General features: G+C 40.8%; 1 protein-coding gene across 6 annotated transcripts in view; it reads right to left on the bottom strand.

Moving 5' to 3' along the window:
- dgkza (diacylglycerol kinase, zeta a) overlaps positions 1-12,013 on the bottom strand; it is a 119,626-nt gene that overhangs the window by 16,292 nt on the left and 91,321 nt on the right. For all 6 annotated transcript variants that reach the window (XM_081705886.1, XM_081705887.1, XM_027023195.3 and 3 more), the window contains 2 exons: positions 8,000-8,113; positions 5,578-5,634 (listed from right to left, as the gene is read on the bottom strand). In XM_081705886.1, coding sequence (XP_081562012.1) covers positions 5,578-5,634; positions 8,000-8,113 — 171 coding nt within the window. The remainder of the gene's footprint in view (positions 1-5,577; positions 5,635-7,999; positions 8,114-12,013) is intronic.

Below are 12,013 nucleotides of genomic sequence, written 5' to 3'. Positions count from 1 at the left end.
CTTTGGAGATGGTTCTTGCTGAATAAAACACATGTTCCCTGGCTGTGAGTACTAAAACTTCACTAAGACTTTGTGTGTTTCTTGATCAAAGCAAAAGAACACCAATATCCACTACACACATTACTTATGGGCTAGAGAATATATATATATATATATATATATATATATATATATATATATATATATATCATAATTTGACGATTTGGACAAGGATTCATAAAGGCCTTACAAACATCCATTTTACTTAAGGGATATAGAGAATAATCTAGCATTACAGTGTAATTTCAGCATCATCATTTATAAAAATGTATAATACATAAAAAATTATAAAAATCTTCTATAGCGCAAAATGAACCTCACAAAAAAACAGAAAATATATATAACTATTATAACAGTGTCATTACAATGCAGAAGGATTTTTATAAACGGCAAAACGGAACAAAGGGCCAAATAAAATACACTGAAATTGGTCACTACAGCGTAAAACGGCCAGTGTCAAAAACTTCACTAAAAAGACACTTTCGTTTTTTTCATGTTTGAAATCCTCACTTCTGAAAAAATAAATAAATAAATTACCAACAGCATTAATTGGTAAGCTGTGTCATATCAAAGCACTGTCACCCAGACATACCAAAAACTTCTACTGAGCTACAAGCCATAACCATGCCATTTCACCTGTCATAACTATGCCATTTCACCTGTCATAACATCCTAATGTCAGCAAAACTCTGTCTGTCACTTGATATAGTTATGTCAACTTGATACTGAAGTTGATGAAAGCAGCTTTTATGACAGCTTATGCTTGTTGTAATAAGCATTGTTTATGTAAATATTTCTAAATGTGTATGTATGCTTAAATCAGTTGTTATGAAGGGTTTATGTGGGTGTCATGTAACCTTTTAAACCATGCCCTAATCCACATTTCAGTAAAGTGTTACAGAAAAATGTGTTACACTGGGCATCAAAATTAGATTTTTTTTTTTTGCTACCAAAACTAAAATATATTATAGTAATTTTTATGCTGAATTTGAAACTATTTTAGAATTTTTCTAACATGAATGGTTTTTAAGTGACAAGGCAATTAAACTAAACAGCTATGGGTAATAGAGAATGTCTGAAAACATATTTGGATTCTGTGTCAAACACATAATTGACAAGTATATTTTTGCAGGAAGCAAAATAAATTTGTTCAGTGATCTGGTCAGGATACAGCACACGCATCAGGCACATACACACACACGCACACATATACACACATTACAGAGCCTAATACCAGGGTGATGATTAACACAGAACACAACACACTGTGCAGCTCAAACAAATCTCCACAGTGCTTTCCTTTACTGTGGGGTATCCATTAATTTTGCTACCTCTGCATACTTGTTATCTGACTGAACAAGACAATGAAATTGCATTTGCAAGTAAATAATAACTAGAAAATGTGTAGAAAAAAGCTTTAGAAAAAACGTGTGTACACACAAGGAACAGTTTAGACAGTGTCATTCTGTTCATGCTGATTAATGAGAGAAAGAGCACATGCTAACATGAGGGTCTCTGCCCCCCCACTGCTCCATCAGCCCTGAGCACGGGGCATTCATCTTGATAAATATTTGATCAAAGTAGCAGTTTGACTTGTCAAAAGCATCGGTTCAAAAGCCACACTGACAGTGGTGGCAGTAATCTGCTCCCCAGTGGGAAAGGAAGGAAAGTGAGAGTAAGAGTGAGGGAGATAGACGACAGACAGACAGGTATAGATTAAAAAAAAACCAAAAACCTCAAAGAGAAGGGATGAGAGGAGAGGAGAAGAGCAGAGAGGAGAAGTAAGGGAGAAGTAAAGTTTTTAAAAGATCATTTTAACAGAGAAAGGACTGAGTTGAATCAGGTATTTTGTGAACATGGAACACTTAGAAATGTGCAGCATATGTCAACACATGATAAACATACTATAAACAAACGGCTTTTTAACAGTTGATCTTTCATCTATTAGCAAAGTCAAACTTGTTTCCCTTTCCAGAGTGACCGTCGAGAAAGATGGTCCATATACCCCACAGGGCTCCCAGAGGGGTCATGCTTGAGTGCAGACATGCAGGGTCAGATCTGGGTCAAGTCAGAAATAATAAACCTTAAAACTTACACACCACCTGGATTTAACGTTGCTGCAATGTAGATCTTCACCCTTTGTCTACCTCAACCATCCATCATTTCAGAGTGACAGAATAAGAGAGCGTGAGTAAGCATGGGAGGGTGGAGGGGTGGAACAGGCTCTGTGCTCCCGTATGGTTTGTAATGAGAGTCTCTTTGAGTGAGTGTGTGTGTGTGTGTGTGTGTGTGTGCGTATGTGTGTGTGAGCGCGTGTGTGTGCGCATGCGTTCGTACACAGGAAGCTGCATACACCAGTGCAGGAATCTGGTGTGACTGTCCCATAATTAAGAACAGCTTTTAGACTCCAGACTCATAAATCGGGTCTGACTACCCCCAACCCTCCCAACACACACACACACACACACACACACACACACACACACACACACACACACACACACAGCTCTAGTGTTCTGTTGGCCTAAGGCCTTTTCACTGTCTGAATGTCCCTGACAAGATGAGAGATTTCCTTCCTGAACACAGTCCTATCCAAGACTGCAATAACTTCAGACAACATTATAATGATTCAGGCAGAATGTTGCATAGTAAGTAGCTTGTGAATGACATTTCAGTATAAGTGTACTGACAATCCGGTTTGAGTAGAAAGTACATTCAAGACTATAGAATTCAAACCTTAAATGACCACAAAACAAAAGCTTCCCTCATATTCTCTGTTTAAAACAAAATTTACAAAACCATACATGTTTTCGAGTAAAAAATATTATTTCAATTAAAAGTAAGCAAGAAAATGTGTTCCATCTTCCTCTTTTTCTCCGAGTAGTGTTGCTTCTGTTTCTGTCTCTTTCTGGTCAACTGTGTCTGGCACAAACTCATCCCCACTTCCATCTAAATGAACACAGTCAGTTTTAACACATCTAAGGCCTTCCTTGTTGATTGTGTACTTGCCTGGACCTCACCCCCACACCCATCCTTACATCCATCCTCACAGTCATAACCACAATCATACCCACACACATCCTCACACCCATCTTCACACCCATCCTCACACCCATCCTCACAGGTCTTTCTGTCTGATAGCAGTGGTTCCTGATCATTTTCTAAACTTTCAAAGGGTTTAAAGGGATATTTGGTCAATAACATTGTTATTCAATATTGCTTGACAATAAAAGCAAATGTTTTTGTTCTGTCCATGGGCTTTAGCAGATAGCTAAACATATATTACATGCATGGCTTAAATTCTATATTTTTAAATTAAATTTATATCTCAAACTTGGGAAATTTAGTAGTGGTTGCTATTTAGTAGACATCAAAAGCTGAAATCTTAAAAGTGGGTCATTTAATATTAGTTTAATAAAAAGGCATGTCTTGTGTAAGCTATCCTCCTAAGTGTGTGTTTTAGTTTGTTCTGTTCTCCAACGGAAGTCTTTTATTGTTAATAGGCGTGTCTCGTAACATGACAGATAGCCACTGGCAGATGGTTCTGTCTGTCATCTATGCGTGTCTGGAAGCCATCAGAATCTGTTCCACCCATTGGAATCCTCCCCACCAATCAGAGTCTTCTCCACCAATAGGCCTCTCCACCCTGCTCAATTCCACCATGTGAAATTGCATCTGCTCCAGCCATCACTGATGACAGGTACAGTAACGCCCCCTCTACTATCGCTGAGCCACACAGCACAAACACATTATGCCAGTGAGAGTCAATGACCACTCTAGAGATGTATTGCGTGAACACAGGGACACAGATTAGGCATGGGCAACAACTTGAAAGAATTTTCAGTAAAGGATCACCATTGACAATGTAATTTACTGCAAGCATAAACTATATCTGGGAAATGACCCCCAGTGCCTGCAGTGGCAGTGAATGATATACGATGCAGGATGAGAACAGAGAAGAGATGAGAGTGTTGACCTGTCTCAAATCTGAATGGAAGATAACTCTTTATATGGAGCTTTCAGGCATTGCTCAACTAGAAGCGATGATGCTCCCTAGCAGGACATGAGTGCCAGCAGTTAGCATGAGCACTCATTGTTAGCTACATTAGCATCGATGGCTAATGTTAATAAGTGCTTTTACACAGAAACGAAATGCTCTGACTAATCGGGTCCTAAAATTTTGATGTGCTCTTCAAATCCATTTGCAACATATCTGTTTGCTTCAGTAACCCATTGTCCCTAGCTCTCTTTCTCTCTCTCTGTTTATATCTTTCATTCTCTCTCTGTCTCTAGCTCAAGCTCCCACCAACTTCTGTTCTTACCAGTCTCAGACTCCACATCCCAAAGGATATTCAGTAATAAACAACAAAACCGATATTACTTAAATCACTTCTCTCTCTTCCTGTTCCTCTCTCTGTGCTGTCTCTCCCTCTCCTCCCATGGCTGTTTGTGTGCTGTTGATAAGATGTTTGCTGGTCTCTCTGCACCTTTGGCCCTCGCACATGGGACTGGGCCAAATAAGATGATTAGTGTTTAATAATCCCATTAAGAACAAATGGAGCACTTGATGCTATGAAACTGCTTTTATTATACAACAGGAAGCAGAATCCAAAGCAGCACTATTCCCTCCATTCAGAAGAATAATCAGGCAAAAGCAGACGAGAGAAGCCTGAGTCACTGGGACAACACACAGCAGACTGCATGCTTGCTCGTGCCAGCCAGATTAAATGACTGAATTTAGGATATTAACATATCTGTATGTGTGTGTGTGTGTGTGTGTGTGTGTGTGTGTGTGTGTGTGTGTGTGTGTGTGTGAGTGAGTGAGTGAGTGAGTGAGTGAGTGAGTGAGAGAGAGAGAGAGAGAGAGAGAGAGAGAGAGAGAGAGGAGTCAGTGAGAGAGAGAAAGAGAGAGAGATCATAGAGAAGCAGAAAATGCATTGTTAGAGTGCTGAAGTTCAGTGGAGTTTTCAGATGGCTATGTTTAGTAGAATGGACACTGGGAATACACAGAAAAACAATGGCTCTGGGCTTTCTCCACGCTGTAAGCAACTCTATCACTCTGTGGACTTCTAGTGGAAGGTCCCTGGAGCCCATGAAGCAAAAACACTGGCTGGCATGCAGACCCTAGCACCATGCTCATCACTATCATTTTTAATGGCTCTGACCTGCATTCCTGTGTGTGTGCGCACATGTGTACACGTGTGATGTTCTCTGAGGTTGTGCCAGGAGAAACAGCTGGACTCTAATGAGGGACAGAACATTCCAGCAAAAATAATAACCACAAAAATGTCCCCTACTGTCTTTGCTGGCAGTGAAAGTTCATTTCATCTTGGTGCAGGGGCACAGGACTAATGGGCAGAGATGGGCCGCTCTGCTGCTGGCCAATAACAACCCGCCCAGGGAATAAGATTGGAGCTCATCTGTGAGCTAATTTAAACTTTAAACGCTAACATCCACAATGTACAGGGCAGTGAGGAAAGAGAGGTACATTAACATGAAGAGAGGAGAAAAGAGGAGCTGATGGGATGGCAGCCTCACCTGATTGTTGGTTTGAAATCTGCAGCGGTTGTGTTTGAGCGATGGACACCCCCCGCCCTTCAAAGCAACAAACCACAAAAGAATAAACCAAAACTACACTACGAGAGAATCATGAAACACAAAAATGATTAAGAGGTCATACTGTGAACAAAGTGTAAAGAAAAAATACTTTATTATACTGAAAGTATAAATTACAAAAAAGATGAGTGTAAAATTAACACAATGAAATGTGAGTATAAACTAGATGCAAAGCACCATGGTAGCAAGCACATCTGGACAGAATATTGAGAACGTGGTTGAGGGGTTAATTAAAGCATGTCCTTCATAACACGTGGAAGTTGTTCTGGTTTAAACAGCAGAGTTCTAAGTGGAAGTGGATGCTGGCCATTTTGTGCCCCTAATTACTTACAGTCCCCTGGTCCTGAAAGTAAAACCTTGTGTTTTGCCTCATCTCGTAATTGATAAACGAGTATAGAGAAAGAGGATGATGGTTATTTAATCAAGTCAAAATCGAGCTCGCATATTCAGAACAAATTAAAGTGCTTAGCTACCAGCTTATCTGGATCATTAGAAGAGAACTAACAGAAAATCATTATCGGTAGCTGAGACATTAGCTCATTAGACATAAAAATATCAGAAGATGCTTGAATGTGATGGCACATATGCTAGCTGCATCTCGCTGGGTGCTGCTTTACAAGCTAACTCTACATCAGCTTGCATGGGTGGGGTGATGGAGACCAGAAAGCCTAAGGGGGGGGGGGGGGGGGGGGGGCATGGGAGGAATACTTGAATAATGTCATATTAATTAAAATAATTAGGATTATAATCATTTTAAAACATTCTTTAAACTCTGGCAACATTTAATTTGGAAAATGGATTTGTATTAGTTGAAATGGGTAATAAGCATTTTAACAAATGTCTGGTCTGTAAATGCATTTAAGTTTGTGTGGGTGAAAGCACTTTGACTACATTGCTCCAATTATCCTGTGTTGTGCAGCAGATTTTACTGATCCTAGGTCAGCACTGAGAGAAACATAAAGGTTAATACTATACAGTAAACTGATCCTAAAACAGCACTAAGAGTCCTCAGAGGTAATATTGTACAGGAAAGATCAGTACAAGCAAGATCCTAATACAGCAGTAAGAAAGATCACTGCATACAGAGTTCAGCAGACCAATGACTGACAGCACAACAGTTCTAATAATTCTGCTGTTCTACGTTAATATGGGATATTCCCTTCCTAATCAAATAAAAGATGATTCAGAAGGACTTAGTAATGGATGAGTTATAATATGGGGTCTGACAAGGCAAGCAAATCTAATCAGTAGAGCAACGTTAACCAGGCCTATTTAAAGCTAATGGTTTCTAACAAGCTAACTGGCCTTACACAGGCACATCTCCAGTAATGAAGGATGCCAAACACCGTTCCACATGCCGAATTGTGCTCACAGCCATGCAGGACAACAGGAGGAGTGAGCCATTTTGGGGCATTCCCATTCCCATTTGATTTTCTGTCGCATATTTTCCCCTCAATACCCCTAAAGACTGGGCTTTTTCTCTGAGGATCTGTATTATACCTGGAGACTGGCTACCTTCAAACTGTCATAGTCAGCCAGTTCCTCATCCTCATCACACTTGCCACCTCAATATCAAAGCCTCCTAATGTCTTTATATTTCACGGCTGATTCCATTTTGAGGACTGGCAGATTCCTTGGGATGCTGATATTTCCTTCCTGCCTTGTGATCCAGCGAGAAAATCAATTATCTGTTACTATCATGGACAGACAGGCAATAACGTCTATAGAGTTTCACCAGACTGAATTCATCAAATATTTCTTAATCCCAAGATATTTTGAAATGGCAAGATGAGCAGACAAAGTTCTTATTAAGCATGCAAAACTGACACAGGGTATTAAGCTAAATAAGAGGACTCATTTTAGGGCATTTTACCATGTATGACTCTAAGCAAAGAGACTATACAAAGATGGAATGTAGCCTGAATTTTATATAATGGAACCAAATACACACAAGCACGTACGCAAAAATCCACCCACCCACCCACACGCACACACTCACGCACACATCGGGGGGTGGGGATTGGAAGATGAATGTACTCATGGTAAATGAAATTCCATGCCTTTCAGGCGTTTTTCCAGCTGCTTCCTGAAAATACCTTCTAGCCTCTAACACCATGCAGACGCACACACACACACACACACACACACACACACTGTTTACTTCAACGATCAGAATTTATTCACCAACTTGAGAGACATCCTTATGCACACTGTGTTTGTGCAACTGTGCTTCTATTGTTTTGGCTGTGTGCGTGTTTGTTTGTTGTGTGTGTGTGTGTGTGTGTGTGTGTGTGTGTGTGTGTGTGTGTGTGTGTGTGTGTGAGAGAGTGTGCGCACGTCTCACCTGCTGAGCGCGGGCTTGGCTGTTCGTAGGGAGTCACTGTGAGCCTGGACCTCAGGGACAGAGCTGTCACTGGACACACGCTTTCTCTGTGAGGCTCGCTGGTCCTCGCCGACCCTGCACACAGGCAGAGAGACACAGCTCTTACCATTCAGCACACCACAGGCTCCCCAAGTGGGACTGCTTATGCTCAACTACACATCCAACTCCTCTCCACTTGATCATGGTTGGACATCACTGCTCCAACCTGTACCTCAACAAGAGCAAGTGAAGTTCCACTGCTTTTCTACAGTGAATTTGATACCATACAAGAAACAATCTGCGACAGGGGACTGATTGTTAATTTTTGCTTGTATTTCTACATTTTTTTCTTCTTTTTCCATTCAGTGGGAAGCTTTGAGACAGCGATCAAAGCAACGGGACATGTAAAATGCATTAGTTTCGCTTTCACAGTCTAATCCTGGAAGAAGACAGTAACACATGCTCATGCGCAGAAGACTATCTCATAACCAGCACAATGTGTATTTGACTGCTTTAGCCTGATTTTTTATAAAAAAACCTAATGTATGTAGTAGTGACATATTTTGAGAGGTTGAAAAACTATGATCATCATTATGGTTGTTTGAAGGTTAAATTGCAAGCTAATCACCTGAAGTGAAAGAAACAAACTCCTGTCAACCACTCAAGCCATTCAAGATCTGTTGAGTGTCTCTCACAGGTGAAAGGTGACAGAAGAATCTGGACACTGATGTAGTTGTAGCTCTACCTTCTCCCATCGCTGGGTGATCTCAACCTACATCACTTCTCTTTCAAAACATTCTGATAATGTCTGATCCGTCATGAAACCACACTAACCTGCAGTAGTCAGGTTCTCTTATACAAATAATGTAAATATTTATAAACCTTATCACTCCATTTGGAAACCTCTGACAAATGTTTATTATTTTATAAATCAGATATAATATGGCATTCTATCGGACCCAGCTCCCACTCTCTGTGTACCACAGACACTTGCCCCCAAAGGCAAAACTTGCTTCTATTCATTGTCTTTTTAAATGCAATTTTGAGTGTGGGCAAAGAAAAGTTTATGTTGACTCAGAGTGGAATCGTTATTTCATCCCCCAGGGTGAACAAGAGTACAGTGATCTGAATAACAGACCTGTGTGTACACATGTGTGCAGGCATCAAAAACAGACCTGCGTGTACGCATGTGTGCAGGCATCAAAAACAGCAAGCTCACACAAAATGGTGCCCAAGAATACAGAGAGAAAATGAAAGAGGATAATAAATATAAGATAAAAGTTAAAAAAGGTCATAGTCTTGCTTTTAAAAAGAATAACAATAAAAAAAGGCCAGAGCTGTGGATAAAAGCAGATATGTGGAGATGTTTCATGTCTGGCCAACAGAAACGCAGCCAACACATGTTTTAATGAATGTAACATTTAGGCTGGAGAAATGACTTGTAGACATTCCTGGTTTTGCACAGGGCTATCTACTCATATCATCTACAGTGTCTCACACTGCAACAGCAAACCAACAAAAGAACAAAAATATCACAAACACCAAGGCAACAGCACAGCAAGCCACACAATAGCAACCACATCTAACATTTTAATAATTCACAGTTGTGGGCTTAGATGTTGACGAGATGAAGACAGCACTGCCTCAGACAAGAAAAACATTTGGTTTTGATCTTTGAGGAACTACAATTACACTAGGAACCAGAGTCACAGTCTAGGAATTTGTACTGTGCCTGAGAGACAGACAAGCACAAGAACACTGACCACACAATCAACCATGGGTTTCAGTACCCATGTCCAGGGGTCTAGGGTAAATGGCATTGTAACCAGTCAGCTGGAGACAGGGAAAGTGAGTCCAACTCCCAACCCAGCCATGATGCAACACTGCGATGCAGGTTAACATGTGGGCTAGAGGCAGCACCACTGCTCATTTAGGCTTGGAGTGGGTTTTTGAGTCATTGTCATGCCGACAATGTGGAGCCGTCATCCATGCATACATCACATCTCCCTCTGAACACCAAGGACTCTGTTTAACTGCGTTAAGGCCTATTACACAAAGTTGTTGCAATTAATACAGTATTAGATAAATATTCCTGATCAATGATGTAGTCTAGTAAATGAGAATCTTTTAGTACTCTGTATGTGTTCAAATGAGCTGACACTACAGAGATACAATGCACTTATTGCGTATGTAATGGAGAGAAGCCAAGGACCACTGGGCTAGTTTAACCCTGATAGGCCTTACAGAGACACAGACTGCCACTCAGGGCCAAATCCACTCACACACATAAAGCTCACTCAGTATACATCACGCACACTAAGCTCACAAATTATTACACACACACACACACACACACACACACACACCACTTGTTTATATACTCTCTCACACTAATCTCATTCATTTATATACACTCACACACACTAAGCTCACTCATTCATACACACACACCCCTTTCTGGGTGGATTCGTTGTCCACCTGGGGTGTCTTAGCAGTCTGTATGCTTCTTAGAAAGTAGCTCTCCAGTAAACACTCTGTGCACATGCTGTGCTGTTTAACATCCTGCAAAAAGCACAGACCCTTTTCATTCCTGAAGGCAGAGACAGGAAACGGTGGAATTATGTGATTTTAAAGACTGTTTCAAGATGAGGTAATGTATTGCCCATTTTTTTGATTGAGCTCAACATCTTGACAGCCCTCAGGCAGTGAGCCCTGGTTTATAAACAATATGGTGTCTGCAGTTGTGAAGCAGTTAAGGTCCACTTTGGGAGGCCCGTATAGCTCTCTGAAAAGCAGAGTATATTCAAGTCATTCTTTCAATAAATGATGGTAACTAATGAACAGCTGGTGACTGTTCATTTCTCTCTATGCACCACACTGCAATGAGGACCTTAATCATCATACACACCTGGACCTTACACCAGTCTTAAAAAGAAACACTCACTCATACACACCTGGACCTTACACTGCCTTACTAAAAGCAACAGACATACATGCAGACAGGCAGGCTCACATGCACGCCCACACCCAATGGACGGTTGCTCTGTTTGCTATGTGGGCTTTTATTAGACATTCCATTTTAAGCTGTAGCAGGAGGCTAGCCCACTGCTACTGCTCTGCCTTGAAAGGTTCAGACACACACACACACACACACACACACACACACACACACACACACAGCTGCTTGTGTCTTTTTAAAAGAGAAATGAACAGAAAATATAAAGAGAAAACCTTTACATCTACCTGTTTGTTTATTACATATAAAAAAAAAGCCAAACTGATCTGAACAAACACACGCAAACCAAAACAAACCCTCACAAGGCAGGAGGAGGTCGGCTTAAGTTGTGGAGTTGCACAGATTTTTCAGGATTTTATAAATAGATAAAGCACACTTTTAGAGGGAAAATTCTGTGTTCTGTACTGTGTGTCACACACAAACACATTTCGTCACCCGTGTACATGTTGACTTCAGTAGGTTCACTAGATTCAATAGTAAAGGTTCCAAAAATTCTGTGCGCATGTGTGTTTAAGCTTACAGCATATGCAGAGTTTTGCTGCGGTGAATTTACCCGCATTGAACCAGTACAAATGAGATAACGAGCTATGCTCTCATCGCGAATGTTTAATAATGACAGAAGCTTTCCTGTTTCCACCTTTGCCTGCTCTGCTCTTATAGCCTCTTCACACAGCCGAGCTGCTTCACATTTCAGCCATGGCCGATTTACAGAGAACTTTAAAGTCAGGAAGGAGGCGGTTACAATGGCTTCAAGCTGTTGAATTGGAAGGCAAAAAAAGTGCTTCTTAAGCTACAAAATAGGCTGTAGCATTAAACTCATGGATAAGCTTCTCGTTTTCTGTTCTGTTCTCACCATCTTCCCTCTTTATATTCAGATGTCCCTCCTAGACCAGTCATTCCCCACATCACTGGACATTTTCCTCACCCTTTGTTAGTCTGCACTTTTAGTTGCACTCCAGTAAGTTGGTTTTGCTCATATT

Source organism: Electrophorus electricus, chromosome 23 (genome assembly GCF_041902795.1).
Source record: "Electrophorus electricus isolate QZ-2024a chromosome 23, ASM4190279v1, whole genome shotgun sequence".
NCBI classification, from domain to species: Eukaryota; Metazoa; Chordata; class Actinopteri; order Gymnotiformes; family Gymnotidae; genus Electrophorus; species Electrophorus electricus.
The sequence above is the reverse complement of the archived record's forward strand: the minus strand, read 5'-3'. Positions and strand labels throughout refer to the sequence as shown.